General features: G+C 34.8%; 1 protein-coding gene across 2 annotated transcripts in view; it reads right to left on the bottom strand.

Annotated features, from left to right (window-relative positions):
- Positions 1-20,129, bottom strand: part of LOC118266160 (transcription factor HNF-4 homolog) — a 56,584-nt gene extending 36,455 nt beyond the window's left edge. Inside the window, exon 1 of one of the 2 annotated variants that reach the window (XM_050694833.1) lies at positions 19,429-20,129. In XM_050694833.1, coding sequence (XP_050550790.1) covers positions 19,429-19,525 — 97 coding nt within the window. In that variant the 5' untranslated portion in view covers positions 19,526-20,129. The remainder of the gene's footprint in view (positions 1-19,428) is intronic. The other variant, XM_035579550.2, reaches the window with a different exon arrangement.
- Positions 20,130-20,838: the final 709 nt, after the last annotated feature.

Here is a 20,838-nt window from a genome sequence, read left to right as displayed (position 1 = left end):
CTTACATATGTAGGTACGTAAGTAACAATTACATGAAAATAATTATTTTAAGTTTACATTGCAAGTAATTTTTCTTTGTTGGTTTTACTTTTGTTTACACATTTTTGGTTTTTTCATCGGTGCGTACCTAATGTTCGTTAAACGTCACGCCTTTCATCCTCGAAGAGGTAGGCAGAAGTGCACATTACGGCACGTAATGCCGCTATACAATCTACACCTACTTTTCACCATTTGTCTTATAAGTCTCAAGTAATAGAGGGTGGGCACAATCCTAGACTCCGTGCTATTACTGAGAAAATTTCGAAAGACCGGGAATAATCCAGTAATACTTCGCCCAACCCGTAAACTGAACCCGAGACCCTTTGTCCGGCAGTAGCTCTTACGACCGAGGTCTAATGATCGTTAATAACAGTAAGTGTTTCTGTGAGCGTTTCACAGCTAATGTTTTCGCAATTTTGACGACGATAATCAAAAAAGACAATATGAACAGCTTGATTTTCTTGTACCTGCACTTACAAATATCGACGTGTTTTAAGCCTTGTCACAAGGCTGGCAGGGTTATCAAGGAGCGAAAGTATGCAGCATAGCTTTCCTGCATCACTGAACGTGTACAAGAGGGCGTTGATCCAGCGACAAGTGTCTGATAACGATAAGGTCTCTTGTTCTCTGTGCTACTGTCGTTAAGCTACAATGCTGTTTATTTACCCACTCCGCTATTAAAGGGAGGACAAGACATTAAAAAGAGATAAAAGAACGTGCGATATGTTTCTGATCTAAAGTGACTGATCTGATATAAGGAACATTTCTTTTTGTAATTTTAACAATTGACAGAGTCATGCTGTCAGTTGGTAAAGATTTTTTTATTTCCTTTAGTTTAAACTCAGAACGAACCCAAAAGTTTTTGACCCTCTACCAATATCGATCATTATTTTATGTTTCGCATCGCAGCACCTTTAGAAAGCAATAAATGTATGAAATTTTCGAATTTTCAAACTTATGTAGCTTCTACATTTTGGATCTTACAAATTTAATGTGATATTAACTATTGCTACAAATGGCTAGTTCTAAGTATCGATACTTACCGACCTACCACTTTTTTCGTTGGTTCATTCATAAAAGGCCCAAAAATTTATGGAGCCCTAATGATCTTTTTAAGTTCAAGTTTTAGTTAAGATTTAGTTCCTAAATCACCTCTGATCTTCACCATTTCCATCATAAGTTACGTAGCTATAGCACAACCAGCCTTCAAGATCAGCCACTTGAAAGCAACTCCCACCTTGAGAACCAATTCTAAAATCCCTCCTAATCTTATTTACCTAGTACAAAAGATCCAATGTCAAGGATAACTCCCGATAAAAGAGATTATCGCACATATTTTATCACATTCACATCTGGCTCGGCGACATAAACAAACAGCATCACGATGTAACCAGCTGATGTGTTGCGGATGTAAATAATATCGATAAGTATATAAGTAAACATAGCTTACTATACTTAGTGTTTGAATAAGGCTGCTTTGCCACCACGGATGTGCTATGTAGCCTATGTAGTAGCTATACTACGAAGATGTATTTTATTTATTTATTTATTACTACATATTAAGCTTTAAACAGAGAGGAGTGGAAGGAAGGTAGGGAGGCCTTTGCCCTGCAGTGGGACGATCATGGCTGAAATCTAAATCTAAATTACTATTAAGGCATGTCAACAGAATAAACATAAACATTAATAAAAGACAAGATGAATGATGTAATAGCTAAGCTGTGAAACTATGTGACCGTTTCCACTGATATTAAGCTATGTAGTTAGGCGAGGAAGATGCGCAGGCTATACGCTACAGGCTCGAGTATACTATGTCTCGATAGTAGGGAAACCATCCATAGCACACATTCATACCACACATAATAGCACACATCCATAGCACACATCCATAGCACGCATCTTTCCATTTAAAAAATATAACTTAGCTGAGTCCGTTTCCACCAGTGCTAAGCTATGTGTACCAATGAATATGGTTGGTGGAAGCCAAACGCATTCACAGCAACGTAGCATAGCACATCTCTGGTGGAAAAGCAACATAACATAAGGCTGTTAATTGTTTCAAGGCTTGATCTTTAATGGCTATTTATTGACAATTAAAGTGTGCTTGCTGGACGCCATTGAAGTTCATTCTGTTTATAGTCAGCTAAGGTCTTCACCTGTTCCTATTCTGTTCGTTGATGAACTGCGAATTGGCAACTAACACCTAACATCTAGGAACTAAACTGATTACTAGTATCTAGTGGACTTCTTAGCCCAGCGATTTCTGTGGTTCTAGGATTTTATCACTTCAGATGTTTTAAGAGCTTTCCGTCTTGTCTTAGAAAAAAAACTCGAGTTTAACTTCTAGATACTAGAGACTCTCTACTTTTATCCACCGAGTACTAACTAGTTTTTAAGCTACATATTTAATTCTTTTATGCAAATACTGGCAAATACCCTCGTTGACGCACGTACTGTGTAATGTAAGTACATATTTATTACATAGCCCAGTACTTAACTGAATTAAATAAAAATCATGGTTTATTCACATACAATACATTACATTAATGGAGAAAAGCTCTACTAGTTTCGAGTCACAGAGGGACTTTTCATAATGAGCAGCGTGCGCAGACGCGCCGGCAAAAAATACTTTATATGTTACAAACGATTGAACTTATATCACCAAATCATGACTTCGTCCTTTAATAAGTATTTTAGTTCACAGCACCTAAAAAGACATAGGTAATTCAGTAAATACATAAGCTGGTTCCACAAATTATACTGCTGCACTTAAAAGGCATTATTTATCACCTACTTATATGCATTTAACACAACCTAAAGATGACCTAAACGTGTATGAGAAACTATTTATAAGTATTATATTAAGATTTCGATGTATACCATATACTCAGAAATAAATGACTATTCTATTCTAAAGCCGAAATAAATACTTCGGAGTTACGGATTTATTATTACCTATATATTTATACTTATGTACTTTATGATTTACTATTTACGCCGTAAACTTGTGGTCGTAGCATTGAATATAATCTTAAATACGACCTCGAAAACAAGGTTTTTGTAAGAGTCTGTATTATTGTATATCTAAGCAATTATAGCTACATTTTGTGAATTAGGCTGTGAGGCTGCTAAAATGAACATATTTTGACGTAGGTGTTGTAAGACTATTCTATACAATCTATAAAAAATGAATTGCTGTTCGTTAGTCTCGCTAAAACTCGAAAACGGCTGGACCAATTCGGCTAATTTTGGCTTTGAATTATTTGTCCAGTCAAAAAGTCCAGGGAAGTTTAAAAAGGTGAGAAAAAGATGTTTAAAGCGATACGTATTATAACCGACTGTCGGGTCAGCTAGTAACGACTAAAATATACCAATCTGCAAAAGGAATACCTAAGTAGTCTAAATAAAGAGCAATAACACTTAATAATTTGCACCAAGGTGTCATTAAAATTAATCTTATTCAACTGCCCAGAAAATTCCCGCTGCAACTGGCAACATTTTACCATACACTTATGTGTGCACATGAATTACAACAATTCTGCCGTAGAGAGTTGGGACACTGCCATCCAAATTACTGTCATTATTTTAACGCATTCCGGAAGTGCACTCCGCTTTAAATATAAGGCGCTTCGGTTACATAAATAGTGTGTGTTCAATGTGTTGGACAGAAGTGTGCGCGCACGCATTTGCGCGAGCGCAGTGTCCGACGCTCCTCCCCTATTCGCGCCAACCGACGCGTTGGCATAGGTTAGGAACCCACTGGCAGGCTGGCAGCCCACCGGCATGCCTTTCCCACTTTGAACTGGCTTGGCTTTTTCCGTTGACACCGATTTATTAGATGCATCTTCATATTGTCAGTTGGTTCCTATAGCTGTTCTACTTTTTACAAATAAAACTCTGGTTACTTCACGTTGTGAGAAGTCGTTCAACTCTGTTCGTGACACGTGTCTCTTGACAGATCATTAGTTTCGTGTAATTAGGCTCTTATTTCATTCATAGCTACTCTGAAATTTGTTGCATCGATGTGACAGGACAAGAATAGTTCACGAACCTATTCACATTGTTTATTTTATAAAGCTTGTGTCCGCTAGCGAGACAAGAAACTTGCATTAAACGCAGAACACCAATAGTGGGCCTTTACAACCATTTTTAAACCAAAATAAAGCTACAAATTTTGAGATACTCAAAATGTAAAATGAAAATACGACAACAGAACTGTTGTATGGTTAATTAAAATTCATGTTCACGTTAAGTGAATAAAACTTGGTATTACTTGTATATTTCAGATTTAAAATTATAGATACGTTCTCAGTCGTCATGATTCGTTAACAGTCATCCAAAAATAAGTCATCGGCCTGGCCTTGGAGGGAACTGAACGCAACAGCGCACTCCGGTGCATGATAACTCTACAAGACGTTTTGGTGTTAAAATTTATACCTGTTGTTCTTTATTATATAGGTACTAAGGAATATAGTTTCAGTTTCAAATACGACGTGTTGAGATCTTGAGTTCCCTTCTCGTTAGAAATAAAGTAACAGATAATATAAGATAATCGCGTCTATATTAACTACAAATCACAGTACAGTACAGTAATGGAGAAAAGCTCTACCAGTTTCGAGTCATAGAGGGAGCTCTTCATCATGAGCAACGTGCGCAGACGCGACGATTTCGCGCGGCCTGCATGTTTAATTATGAGTATTATACGAGTAGAGCTTTTCTCTATTAATGTACGTGAGTAAACCGTGATTCTTTAGTTAATTTAGTATGTCTTACAATAATTATTATAAAAATAATGTGTTTAGAATTTAATTCTTATTTGTTTGGCTTATCAACAACTGTAATGAATAGGTATCAAGGAAAATATGTTTTGCCTACCTACCTAAATGCGTACTTTCATTTGATTAGTGCGTATGTACTCGCGTAGATTAATGTGATTAAATATTAAATTAATTAACTAATGGCGTGCAAGATTAAAAAATATTTTCTCCAAGACAATTAAGCCTCTGATTAAATCAGAGATACGGAGAGCTATTTTAATTTTAATCATTATTATCGAGTACGAGATTACCTACACACTAAGTATACCTACAAAAAAATAACGATGTGATGTTCAATAAAATTACCTTGCTAAAAACAAGAACAAAAACCTCTTTACACAACACATATTGATATTGTCTATGATTCAATATAACCAGCCAGTCATTGCTAGATGAAAACAGTTCGACATACAAAAATTCAAACTTAGAAAGTAGTGGAAAATAATATTTATCTACGTGTCTCACAAAAACAAAACATTTACGAAATTTTACAGTCCACAGCTCTATCAATGAAAACAGTTTATTTTTACGACACACAGACGTAACATCAGCTGAATTCTAATACTTCAGACGTTACTTTTAAAAATAGAAAATAGTGATAGCGTAAAATTATATTTTTAACTCTTTTTTTTCTGCGTAATGTCATTACTCCGGTGGGAGTGGTCGTAATACGTAATTGCAAGAAAGAATTATTGTTTTTGCAGTAGCTACAAATTCTGAGTTCCAATAAAACTATTGTAATTGCATAAACAATTTTCACAATGTAGGTAGGAAACAGTCTATCTGAAGTCAGAACAAAAGAGAACAAGATATTTTTTTTGTCCGAACTAAATAGTATTTTTTACTGTAAATACAATGCACTTTCGATTTTTTAGTACAACAAAACAAAGTTAATTGTAATTATAGGTAAGGGAGGTAGGGGAGGGATGGGCACTTTTTCACAATTTAATGCATAAAAAGTCAGATTTTGTAGATAATCTACATTTATTGCCACTTCCTATTGCTCCATACTTTTGGCTAGATATCTTATAAAGAACTTTCTTATAATGATAATCAGTCTCCTAATTAGGAGGTAATTAAACAATTAAGTCAAAAGTGCCCAAGGCTCCCTATGGTAGGGAGATATGGGCACACCCGGTGGGAGGCTTGGGCATGGCCTGTAAAACACTTAACATCTATAATAGACTCCAAAAAATAAACGTAATAACAACAAAAAAAACATCTTAAATATATCATGACTTATCTGAAATTAGTTATAACCCATAAAGGCTTATATTTATCAGCTGTAGTTTTTATTTTTGATCCTTTTGATACCTCTTCTATGGCTCGTAATATCAAATGTTTGGGAATTTCTCGTCGTAAACCTTTCCTTTTTAATCTTTCTGTAATTAAAAATAGTTCAAATAGTTTAATTAAAGCAGATAATTATAATTTTCAAAAGACCTCATGTACGCAATATAAAGAAGAGAGCATTGGACATGCCCAAACCTCCCTCACATCGGAATGCCCATTGCTCCCTCTGTACACATTTTCAACACAATTTACCGGCATTTTATTTTTGTTTAGGTATTGAAACGTGAATTGTAGTTTAATTATTAGTTAGTAAATATACAATAGATATATAATAAAAAATACACATATCTTTCGTTACTTTTCTCTGTAGTACGATCCGAATCCACAACAAAATACTTACTTTTACGAGCGCATAATCTTCAAATGTGTTTGTGTTTGACAACTGACGGAAATAACAGATAGTCCATGGATGAACAGTTTTGTTAGACGGTAAAGTAAACTACCAAATTAAGAAAAAAGAAAAACCTATGACAGGATCAGAATAAAAGGGGGGTGCCCATGCCTCCCGACTGCCCATCCCTACCTCCCTATCCGAATTAAAATCCTCCTCAGTTTAGAAAATAACCTTAACATTATTTAGAAAAAAATCAATTAAAGTTTATCTATTTTTACTTCGAAAAGTGAAATCTACATTTGTAAATGTTTAAACGCACTATTTCGTTCGATTTCATAACATTTAATTAAAATAGGTACCTACCTAATTACCGTTTGTAATTTCTGTACCTATATAACAAAATTGTCTAACTGCCGTACTCGGAGACATTTAATGATTATTGAAACTATTCCTTAGGACCGATTTTGTTCCGAAAACAATTGCTAAGGACTGGGTTAAGTAACCTTTACCGATAATTCTAGGCACGTTATCGTGTTAAAAATATAAATAAATAATTTATTTAATTGTTAAAATTATTAATTAATTTCTTGGCGTTTGTAATAACTAATAACACACGCACGTTGCTCAATTAATGATAAAAATTAGTCAATGAATCAATGAACAACATAATTCAATTTTATATTCATTACAGTCATGTAATTACATAAAAATTATTATAATCATAGCAATAAAAGGGAATAGCAGTTAATAATACTCTTGGTAGTTTATAATCTCCTCGCTCTTGACTTATGCAACGCGTCATCGACAATACATTACGCAGGTATATTTTTTTCTCTACCTTCAAGGTTAAATTCATCTTTATTACCGAAGTTAGATAATTTTACAAACAACGAGTATTTTTTAATGTTATTGACCGTAAGGCAGACAAAATATAAGCAAGCATTATGCCTATTACCTACATGCTCGTATAACATTCACTGTTTAGCATTTTCAGTTAGTTGTGAGGTGAAAAGGTCAAGACCCCACATTGTTCTTCCAATTTTATTATTCATTCTACCTCTATCAGACCTTAATTTATTCTTTATTCAAAATTGAAAAGCATTTGAATAGACGTTTCACTGCCACAGACTATAGACAATATTCAAATTGAAGAATGGCGCGAAAACATGGCGCCCTCAAATGTCAAAATAAATTGTAATTAATTAGTTAATTTTCTATTCTTGAGACACATGTTACAAGCAGGTAGGTACTCTAGTCAACATATTAAACACATTTATACGATTACGCCATACATAAGTGTTGATAAGATTGATAACAGGGCGCAACGACCCGGATTTGTCCAAGAAGTAATATAGAAACTACGTATTTATGTATGTGCTTATTAGGCACACTATATTTATAAATTATAATAGCGCAGTAAGGTCTCGTGGCGAGCAACCGACACGTGCTGAGGCTCGACTAAATAAATAGTAAACTTCAAGGCAGATCATTGCACTTCCCTTCTGTATATTTTTTTATTCCTGTTCAATATGGTAATTTACATCACCGTCCATCATCAACATCACCGTACACTGGTACCTCATCTAATCTCTGGAGTGTTGGAGTTAGAGATCGCATCTTAAAAGATTCATCACATCACACATCAATAGCCTATTACCACCACTACCACCAGTGGCCACTGCTGACCAAAGCCTCTTCTTGCATGGAGACGGTTTGAGCATTAACCACAACGCTTGCTCAATGCAGATTGGTGATTTCAAACTTATAATTTAAAATTATAAGTCCAGGTTTCCTCACCATGTTTTCCTTCATCGTTTGTCAGTGGTTAGTCAGTTTAAAAGGTTCATTTAGATAATTTTATCAGATAGCACTGTTACCTGTGGTCCGTAAATGAAAATTGATGACAAATCCTACATGGCTACTCTATGTCTAAGTACCTAAATGAAGTTATACTTAATTTAAATAAATAATTTGAATGTAAATAAACAATGAAAAGACCAATCATCGTCGTCCCATCTTGATATACTTAACAATAAATTATATTGCAATTATTCTATCATCGTGAACTTCATTAGTTATCAGACATTATTATTGTTTTTCTTGAACTAATTAATCGGTCTAGACATGAGTAAGTAGGTACTTGAATTACTCAAGGATTGGCTAGCCACGAGACATGTTTTGTTAGATACCTATGTACCTTTCTATGTATAAGTATCTATACCTAGGTACCTAGCATATATCTTAGTACTGAGACAGTTTATCTCAGTTCCGCCTAGCATTAACATTAATCAAAGTGATTCATTATACACATAATTAAGTATTACATATCGAAATTGCAGAAAATGCTAAGATAATATTGATAGAAAAACTGCATAGTGAGTTGACTCTGTTTAGGTTCGCAATCTTTACAAAGAAGAAAGACTTGGGCTAAAAGTTTCGACAATGATTTCAATAGATAATGCAGAAGAGCTGTTTAACTGAAACAGTTCTTACAAGAGAAAAGCTCTACTAGTTTCGAGTCACAGAGGTACTCTTCATTATGAGCAGCGTGTGGCAGCGTGCGCAGTCACAGCGACGTCGCGCAGCCTACTCTGCGCGTACGATCTACCTGAAGAATCCCTCTGTGACCCGAAACTAGTAGAGCTTTTCTCCATTCATGTCCGTAAGTAAATCGTGATTTTTAATTAATAAAGTAAGATAGTAATAATTTGTTTTTTTTTTAGTTTAGTTAAGAAATTACACAAATCAAGTATCTGTGAACTAAGCTCGTTAAGTGTAAGACATACCCATCGACAGTAAGTAGGTAGGTAACTGAGCAAACTGTCTTGAATGAAGGTCTAACTAAATGACCCGTTGTCGAGCGAACACTTGGAGACACTTCACAGATAACGATACACTATCAACATTACAAGTGTACCTACAGTCGCCTGCTAACTGGTGATACTACATATAATCTTATCTTATAGAAATTTAATGTATTTACTGACACCCATGGCCAATGCTTGGGGTCACCACACTGTTCTTTATTATTTGTAATTGAAACGGTTGATACTCAGTTAGCTTGTGACCTACGCAGCCAAAATGAAGAAAAAGGGTTTACTCTGACTTCGACCTGAACGATAATTAGTTCACCATCATTAGGGCTCCAGAAAGAACCCGATGTCTTCTTTATGTACAGATGATGGCCATCGGGGAGGTTTTAGTGCGGTAAAAATCCCACATTCTCTAGTTTTTCCCCCAAAAAGCTAGGCGTCTTTCGAAGGTTCCCCCCGTCAACAAAAAGAAGGCTTCCAGAAAGAAAATCAACCTCTGACCAAGCCACTATCTTTCGGATCCCTGGAAGAATTCTACATTTTACTGAATTATTCTGGCTTTAACAACTATTTTCGAGTACTACGAGAACAATCTTCTATACCAAAATATAACCGCACTCTTTTAAGGCTCATATCACTACCAAAAGTCGTTAAATTGAGGTCCTTACCTGGTCAAATCCCTAAGAATAAGGAACTAACGTACCGTACTAAACCAAACATGTAATATTCTGACGGCCGTAAGCCGTTTGACGTGTCCATGTCCCCTTGTCATATTTTGATTGTTATTATCACATTAGGTAGGTCAGGTCGCGGCAATTTGTACAGTGGGCGGCAATGTGAACTTAGGGCCCTAATCTCTTACACTTCCTTGTTAAAACAGCATGGTTGCCTCATAACTATATTCGTATGTTTTTGTTACGTAGAAGAAAGAAGAATTTATGATTTAGCGCGATACAGTTCGCTGCTGTTTTATGGAATAGAAGATAACCGTTTAGCAGTCAGCTGTTACATCGAGTGTTGCAAGACGGAACGGCATTCAACATCTAGTTTGAACGATTAGAACACACACAATAGTTTCATCCGATGAGGCCATAAAAGGAAATTGAATTAGATATAATATTGACAAATAATGTCACTATTAGGAATCTTGATCTAGTTTCGAGTCAATATTCGAAACCAGATTTCATAATCATTATCAAATCAAATTCGTCAGTCTTTACTAATGTTATGAAATATAGTTGATATTTAGTTGAGTTAACTATAATAAAGGTATAATTAACAATGAACAGAACCTAATAATTATTAATTATAATTAATGTGCCAACATTCCAATCCTACTGTGGAGTGCCTAACGGGTTACCGAGGCTACGGCGCGAAAAGCAGGAGTAGGAACGGGGTGGTTTTTAGCCAGTAAGAGTCTAACACTCCCTCTCACCTCGCCCAAGATGGAAGAAGTCATTATATAATTTTCCCCCCTCAAAAAAAATCCAGTCCAGTATTCGTACCTAATAAGTTTATCACGTGACGGAGATTAATGCGTTTTTAAGTTGAAAGATATTGGGTGTAATGCCACGTTTATCAGTTAGATAGTCACCGAAATATTGCGTAGGTACCTACCTATCTGCCGGCTATAAATTTAGATAAAGCGAATTCATTCTTTATCAGATATATCCCAAAAAATACGACATGATAATAATGTGATGATACTGCGATGTTATTTGGCGATGGTGACAATTTTATCTATAGTTAGTGTAGGTAATATCTCATTTTTTATTAGTATAGGTAATTGAGAATCATTTTTGTCTTCACGAAAAAGTATTTCTCGTAAGCTATCGGAGGGGATCAACAATTATTTACAACTAGCTTCCGCCCGCGACTCCGTCCGCGTGGATGTCGGTCTTCGCGTGGAAGTTTTATTTCTCCATTTTGAGTAACTCTGACAATGACATCTTATAAATATCTGTTGGACCCAAATACGGCGAGGCCCATAATAATTAAGGAGATCCCTCTATTGAGCTACTGCTGTTGAGCTCGCGTTCTGTAGAATAAAACTGAAAAATAAGGATTTTTTTTCTACGTATTTTTCCAGGATAAAGAGTATCCCATTTTATGCTCAGGATAGTAAGATATAATTATACCAAGTTTCATCGAAATCGAACCGTTAGTTTTCATGTGATGCCTGAACATACAGACATCCAGACAGACAAAAAAAAATTTAATCACATATTTAGGTTTGGTATCGATCCATAACACCCCTTGCTATTTATTCTTTCAATATTTTCAATGTACAGAATTGAACCTTCTACAGATTTTATTATAATATTTTTGATTTTCCATGACAGTACCGAAGCGCTCGGCCGATACCCAACCAAATGAATGTAACGAAACCATAGCGCGATCTATTTCGATCCCAACGCCAAAGACAACTCGGATTATTTATCTATACTCCGTTCGGGCATTTTCTTTGTACTAAAAGTTTTATTATATTGATATTATTTTTTTCATACCTTTTTACTATTTATTTACTTTTTTTCGATGAATTAAAACAATAACATGAACCGAAGTCGTGTAACGATCGACATAGAATTATCTATACTCCGTTAGAGCATTTTCTTTGTACTAAATGTTTTATTATATTGATATTATTTTTTTCATACCTTTTTACTATTTATTTACTTTTTTTCGATAAATTAAAACAATAACATGAACCGAAGTCGTGTAACGATCGACATAGAATTATTTATAAATAATTTATTTCTTATTTATATTTTTTGATTTTTGAAATAAAAATATATCTATGTCCTTTCTAAGGTTCTAAACTATATCTGTACCAAATTTCAACCAAATCCGTCAAATAGTTGCGGAGATTAATGGTATAAGCATAGAATGTTCGACGTGATTCTTTAATTTGACATAACTTTTTTATTTATGAACCGATTGACATGAAACAAACACTAAATGTAAATTTAAGCATCCCACAATATATTCGTGAAAACCACATCCAACTCGGATCAGCCGTTTCTGAGATTAGCGCGCACAGACGAACAGACAAACAGACAAACAGACAAACAGACAAACAGACAAAAAAAAATGTTAATTACATTTTTGGGTTCGACATCGACATAACAATAACCCCTGCTATTTTTTTTATTTTTATTTTCAATGTACAGACAGCACTTTTCTACGATTTTATTATATGTATAGATTTACATGAAAAATCTTTATTTGATCATTCAATAAAGAAAAGACGTGATATTATCTACAACATAGAGATTAATCATACTACCGTTCGATAGTAAAAACATAGATTTCTTGTTGAAAAAGTGTATCACTGCCCTAATAACTATGTCAAACACAGAAAGTTATATATGCATGCAATAATATTAACCACACGTGACTATAAAAACAGATGAATGATAAGATTAAACGCGAAACCTGAAGCTTTGCACTTGTCAAGGTTAAAACAAAATGCATGGGGCATATTTCATGAAAATCTTGATTAATACGCGGAGCTGTTAATACCATAATAACCACACTACATGTAATGTGGGCAATATGTCAGAAATAAGATTTTATGTTAGGTAGTAGGTACATGACATTTAAAAGGTTACAAACAAGCCGGTAAAAACAAGATGCCGTAATATTATGGTTGCTTATCTTCCGTGTAACACAAAAACAGTTGACCTAATACATACCTACATAATTAAGATGTTTATTACCAGTGGCGTATCGTGTCTTGCTGGGGCCCCGTATAAAAAATTGTTTGGGGGCCTCCTTTTTCTTTTTTTTTTTTGGATGGGGGAATATCATCCAATGGCTTTTCCCGTCCTGTCTATCAAGCCTCAAAGAGAGAACTTACCGATTTTAAAACAGTGAGCCCATGTTTCGGGCCCTTATGATGACGTTAATTTTCCTAAAGTTGCTGTCAACTTTTGAACGCATGCTTTACGCGGAAAAAAGATGATTCTTTGGATCTTTGTAATTTCTGAAATGATATAAAAAAATAAGAAGCGTGGCCAGGGACACCGTACAATTGATAACGGTAGCTATTTTTATTTATTTTCTTCAAATGACTTCTCCCGCCTTGGGTGAGGCGGGAGGCGGTCAGACTCTTACTGACTAAAAACTTCTCCTGCTTTGAGCTGGAGCCCCGGTAACTTTTTGCGTATACGGCGCTAGCTACGCCCCTGTGTTTATTACTGTACAAGTAAGAAATAAATAAACGTAGGTAAGTAACTATTATAAAAACAAATGAAAAAGGAACGTGGATTTAAACAGAGATAGAGGTTACGCGGAGTTTTTGCTAATTTGCAATGCAAATAAGGACTCGATCAGTTATTTGGTTAGACAATTAAAATCAAAACACGTTTCTATACACTCTGACTTGTGCTGTCGACTTGGTAACGAGAAATATGCGGTTCAACGGCTTTCTTCACTACATAGTATAAAACAAAGTCGCTTTTTCTGTCCCTATTTCCCTTAATATCTTTAAAACTATGCAACTTTGATGCGGTTTTTAGGGTTCCGTAGCCAAAATGGCAAAAAACGGAACCCTTATAGATTCGTCATGTCTGTCTGTCTGTCCGTCCGTCCGTCCGTCCGTCCGTATATCACAGCGAATTTATTTTCGTTTATTTCCGAAACTGTTGGGTATACATAGTTGAAACTTTGTAGGATGACGTATTTTGGTAAAAATGAATAAATTTAAAAATTATATACATGGAACTGACTCGAAAAAAATATTTTTTCTGCTAACATATCCGTGATGGGTGTCTATGGATAGGTCTTTAAAAAAGACATTAAGGTCCTTAAAAACCACTTTTCGTTAAAATCAATCTTTTGAAAGTTAGACGCTTCCAATATGAAAAAATGAGTGCCCCCCCCTCCCTCTAACTTTTAAAATAAGAGAGTGAGAAAACTGAAATAAATATATGTTGTAGATATCAATGGAAACTAACAACGAAAATTGGTTTGAATGAGATATAATTATTAGTTTTTAAGAAATAAAACATTTTCAAAAACCGCAAATATAACTTTGTCGTTCATACAACAACCAAGTTATTTTACAACTTTTATATTATGTCATCTACTTGCTGTTACGGAACCCTTCATGGGCGAGTCCGACTCGCACTTGGCCGGTTTTTTTAATAGATAGAGTGATTCAAGAGGAAGGTTTTTATGTATAATACATGCATAATATATCACCATTGCACCCATGCGAAGCTGGGGCGGGTCGCTAGTGTATTATAAAAGTTGAATGAAATTGTCTTTGATTAAAAAAAATAATCATGCTACTACATTTCTATTCCTCTTCGTCCTAAAAGCTGTAAAGAGGAGATGCAGATGCGGCGACTTGGCGAGAGGACAAAAATGAGATATTCTCATTACCAATCAATCTTCAAATACTGCTCAGTATAATTTAAAAGGAGTTGGTTTAGGGTTTATTGCAGTAATATGCCACAGTTTTTTTTTAAGGGGGATCATCCAATGACTTCCCCTGCCTTGGGCGAGGCTAGAGGGACTGACAGACTCTTACTGACTAAAAACTAGCCCGTTCCTACTTCTGCTTTTCCACCCGAAGCCCCGGTAAACTCGCTAGGTAGTTCACAGCTCCGGATAAATATTAGTATTGTATTAAATCAAAGCTAAGCAAATATTAGTATTGTTACATAATATTCTAGGAATTAAATTTTCTGGGCCTAAACCCTATTGTTTCTGTGGTCTAATGTTACCTACAACGTTCTCAGAAACTAATCAGACAATGCCCGTAATATGATGCTATAGATAGGTTTAATTAGGTACTAACCGCTGTCACCTGAGTTGTTTAATTAATAGTTAATTAGCTATTTCTTGAATGATGCAGGATATTTATGACGTCATCCGTTGATTTGCTCGTCGGTAGTCTATTGTGCGACTTCTGTCATCTGTCACTTATCAGATGTCGCCACACTCGTACCAAAGTGTAAGGAGAAGAACGAGCAAAAACTCCATAGGTTACTCTTTTTCAATCAGATTCACAATACAATTCTTGGTTACATTGATTCGTTGGTTTAATTATGTGACAACAATATAAAACCAATATTAAAGGAAAGATATTTAGATTCAGTTTTTTAACGCAATTAGTAATAATAATTACATGACATTGTTTAAAAACAATTTCAGAATTATTTTTAAGTAAGTAAGTAGTTAGGTAATTAGATAACATTGCAAGTTAAATAAAAACTTGTAAAATTATACGATGTTTAGTTTCTCACTTCTCATTGTTTCTGTAGACAAAGTACCGAGGTAAATAAATCTTGGTCTGTTTATATTAGCTTCAACTAGTGTCTATTAACCTTGCTGTAGACGCGTGTCATATCACGGAAAATATACTACCTAGCCTAGTGCATCGTCGTCACTATTATTTAAAAACGAATTTTAAAATAATATATGAATTATGTGATTATTGTTTGACTGGGTAGATAGATACGATTGATGAAAGGTAAAGTTCGATAAATAATTGTTTAAATTATAAATACTTATTATATTGGGTAATCAAATCAAATTATAATAAATAAATATTGGGTAATCAAATCAATTACATAATAGTTGAAGTAATTAAGTTTTTTTATGAAAATAACCGGAAACCGAGCAATCGCCGCCGCTCATGGACACTTGAAACATCAGAGGGCGTTACAAATGCATTGCCGACATTTTGGTGGTTAGGAAATTAAGGATTGGGAAGATTGGGAAGGAGGTTAATTGGGTCTACGGTAATCTCACTCACACAACGAAAGTAGGTATAGTTTCACGTCAGTTTTCTGTGAAGCCGTGGTATCAAGTATTATAATAATTTATTTCTTTAAATCTGTAAGTACCTTTACGTCATTGTCTTGTATAAGGTAAAAGATATCAAACTTAAAATAAATAAATAAGTATTTAAATCCAGAATTGCACAACTTATTGTAAGAAAAATGTTTAAAAATATCGTGTTTGTTGGAGGTTAATAGCATTTGAGAGTATTTGTGTTGGGAATTATGTTTATATTTTGTCTCGGCTGCGAAAACAAAAACATCGACAAAGATAGTTGGAACTTGGAAGCGTTTTTATCGGTCACGAAGAATCCCATCGTTTTTTGTTTGTACCTTTAGGCCTTAATTTATGTCCTACAATGTCTAACATTTAATGATTACTTAAACTCTTCCCTAGTAACGATGTTGTTCCGAAAATAATAGCTAAGGATTGGTTAAACTGGTTAATGTACATTAAAGACATTAATGAGAGTTGCACTAATTTACTTCAAAAATATTAGAACATAATTTATTTTAATTAATTTAGAACATTGACAAAATTTACTAAATCAGAATTGATAGGTAAGGTAAGCCACCGTAAGTGCCGTAAGGTCAATAGACCCATAAACACATCTACATACGAATTTGAATATTAATAGCTTAAGCTTAGGAAACATATTTCAAACATGAGAGTAGGTATCGTACCTACATTCACAAGAACCAAATTTTAAGGATTATTTTGTTCAAACACAAATAAATTACCTACTCTTTAAAAAAAACTACGTAAGTACTTACGTACCTCAGTTTTTTTTATAAGAACAAGACAACAATTTATCTTAAAAATAGGTAGTCATAAACATTTGTAATGATCATGAAAACAATAATTATATTAAGAGAGGTAGTTAACAGAACGTGTGTTGCAAATTGCAATTGTTGTGCATGTGCATAATTGCAGTGCGGGCGGAGAGGGCGCCACAAGTTCAAGGGATTGAACTTGTAGCGCCCTTCTCTTGTTAACGTCCCCACTCAAGGAAACGTTGTTGACTACATAAAGTTAAATGACAAATTGTTTTGCACATAGTGTGAACAGTGCATAACAATTCGTGATAGCCCACTACTGTCTAGCCTACTGCGAGGCTATTCTGTAACTGTCAACTGACATTTCAAATTTTTAAAGCGAGTTCGACGAAATTCTCGCCTGTTATTGGTCGAGATCTTCTCAGAACCAATGACATGGCGGACTGCGATCCAGTTCATGTCTATCTATCGAATTGAAAGAGAAAAAACAAAATAGCCTAGTTGTGCATGGGCTTTCTGAATACAAGGGGGGTTTTTCATAATTTCAACGCTTAGCAGAAGAATTAAAGATCGCAGATTAAGGTTTATCAGGAATAACTCTTGCAGCACTTCGAAGAGTAGGGGTGATGACAATAATAGTTGTATTCTATTCTGCGATAAAACGCTGCAGAATTAATTTTCTACTGCATAAAATGTGAGTACAATTGAATTCAGAAGCTGAGACGCCACCCGCGTAGTTACAGTTGCATTATTACCAAAATAGATAATGCAATATTATTACCTACTTATGTGTAATATTGTTTTGTCATAAATTAATTTATCATGATTATGTACTTAGTTGCAGGCAATGTCTTTGATATTAACAATGAAAGTCATAACAAGGACTCTCAATAACTTTTTCAGTTTTTAGATATAGATTCCTAATTGGACAATATAGATAAACCTACTCTATATTTAGACAATATAGACGACCTGGGACCCTTTTATTTAAGTTCTGATCAGCTGATGGTAGATGGTGAAATGCTTTTAGTGAGGTAAGAATCCCTCAGTCTCTATTCAAGTCTTTTGAAGCAAGGCTGTTTTTTTTAAGGTCGAGTCGTAATAAAACTGATTAAGAACTAAATACTATTTAGAAGTGCCAGCCCAATAAATAATAATCTAGTTTAGATAACATTAAAGATTAAGAATAAGTTAGTTCAGTATTATTTGGCACTAATACAAAATAGATAAGAATTCAATGTGTTGTATATAAAAAATATTATTAGGACCTATCTATCTAATATTTTCTGTTTTAGGGTGCTTTTCCACCAGAGATGTGCTATGCTACGTTGCTATGGATGCGTTTGGCTTCCACCAATCATATTTATTGGTACACATAGCTTAGTACTGGTGGAAACGGACTCCGCTAAGCTATGTTTTTTATATGGAAAGATGCGTGCTATGGATGCATGCTATGGATGGCTTCCCTACTATCGATACATCGCATACTCGAACTGCGCATCTTCCTCGCACAGCTACATACATAGCTTAGTATTAGTGGAAACGGTCACATAGTTTCACAGCTTAGCTATTAGGTACATCTTCGTAGCATAGCTACGTAGCACATCTCTGATGGAAAAGCATCATTAGGTAAGCAACAAAATATAATGCTTTTCTTCATCATGATAATAGAATAAACATTCATTTACGATAGTGACTTTTTATTTTGTTATCAACTAAAGCTATTAGTAGTGCGATTATAATCTATACATCTAACACTTTTATCTTACTACTTACCTACTTTCGTTTATTTTTTTCAGGATGGTAACTATATTATGTAAGATTGTGTTTTAGATTGCATATATAAGAATGAGGTACCTACAACTATATAAGTTTTTAAACTGACATGGTTAGTGACCATGTCAGTTTAAAAACTTATATAGTTCAATATCATTAGGATTTGTTGAGACGGGATATTTACCATGTTTATTAATTAAATAATTACAAAGGCACTGTTGAACTCTACATTTATCCGTGTCAGTCATCATCATCATCTGTGATCATGGCACTTGTAACATTACCGAAATATCGGAAACTTTTAGACATAAATAAACATGGTAAATATCCCGTCTCAAGTTCTAATGATGAGGTACTCCTACTTATGCAAAGTTTCTCTGTTTGCGAAATTGGTTGAATGAAGTAGGTACTTACTACTATTTACCTACCTAGTTCATATGCTCTGAATAATGATTAGGTGCGATTATGATCGACGCTCTTGGCTGCTGTTATCCGAGTAATCATTTATTACCTAATCTACATTTAAGTACATAGCTTATGTGTCCTTGAAATGTCTTGTTGCCATGACGATTCTATATCTATCTCTTTTTGATTTTGCTAAAAAACATCGTGTTTGTTTTCGAGCTACGACCACCTACGACACCTTGACTGTTTTGTAACTTGGTGAGATGAAAAAACGTGTTTATAAAAACATTTCTTAATGTTTATTTGTTTTATTTGGTACTCACCGAGTATTTGCAGAAAGCTGTCCTCCAGCCTCATAGTGGAGGAGAGAAGGTAGTCCGTCCCCTCCAACTCGCTCGGTGCTAACACGTCGCTCCTCATTTTCACCTTATTACCACTGCACAGAGTTCAAATTACGACAACTCGAGTTCCTAGAAAGGAGCCATAATTTGTTTATATATCCTATGAATTATTTCCTTGATAGAACACTACACTGTATCTTGGTTCACACGCGTTTGATTATTGCGTAACAAATAGACAATTATGTCCGTATATTTTTTAACTAGAATCACAATAAAACACTGGTAAGACGAAGTGGGTAGGCGAAGTCACCGTAAGTTGAGAGATAATGATATTATTTGCAGTCAGTTCACTTTGACGTGTCTGGTAATTGTGGTGGTGGGTAACAGCGTAAACAAGCGACGGGAGCCGGTTAGCTGGAGGTTCACGTGTATGTATTATTTGTACGATAACGCAGATAGTGTCGGCGCGGCGTGTGCGCAGGATGTGCGGAGTGGCGGTGTCTGCGCGCGCGCGGCCGCGCTTCTACTCGCGAGTCGCGCGCCACGCGGCTCCATCAGCTGATCCCCTAGGCCACTATAAATAATACTGGATTCTATGCAGTTGACTACACTCTGTCGGCATGTAGTGTGGACACCGGCGGGCGTTTTAATGATTTGTCATTAACGACCCCCTATCACACCGGCCCAACGTTTATCTGATTAACAGGTGTTTGCTCGGTGACAAATGGTTTACTATTGAAGTATAGACTGATGATGGTAGATTAAAGGCTATTTTAGATAAAGTTTACACAGTTAATCCTACTATATTTTTTGGTCGGCGCTTAAGATAATTTATATGTACATGATTAAATAACGATAATTTTTTTCATAAATCTCTTTTCCTTTAGATTTATAAATCTATCAATAATTTTCAATATAATTTTGTTTTGAAAAAAAATAATTATTGCAAAATGCGACAAAATAAGCGAAATTCAAATTAGTTGAAACGCATTGCTATTGGTCAGAGTAGTTTGTGACGTCAAGTCTATAATAACAAATATCAACAAGTGCTTTGTTGAATGCTTGCAACGAAATTCAGTTTTTTTGTGATTTTGATATTGATATTGAAGTGATATTGTTTCGTAAAAGAGTGGCAGGAAGTCACAGGAAATGAGATATTGGTTACGTCAAGGCACAATCGGACAATCTTCCAAAAATTTATGTGTTTATGATGACCGCGTATTTCACATCAAATTCGGATTTTACGTCTACTGAAATAAAAGGAGTGAAAGCAGCAAGGTAATTTGTGTAATTCACAATAAATATTATATTTATTTGTTTTCGACGCCTTCCTTGGATAATTTTTACCTATAAGTATAGAAATAGCCTGGAAATAACATAACCTTTGAATTG

This window comes from Spodoptera frugiperda, chromosome 7 (genome assembly GCF_023101765.2).
Source record: "Spodoptera frugiperda isolate SF20-4 chromosome 7, AGI-APGP_CSIRO_Sfru_2.0, whole genome shotgun sequence".
Classification (NCBI taxonomy): Eukaryota; Metazoa; Arthropoda; class Insecta; order Lepidoptera; family Noctuidae; genus Spodoptera; species Spodoptera frugiperda.
The sequence above is the reverse complement of the archived record's forward strand: the minus strand, read 5'-3'. Positions and strand labels throughout refer to the sequence as shown.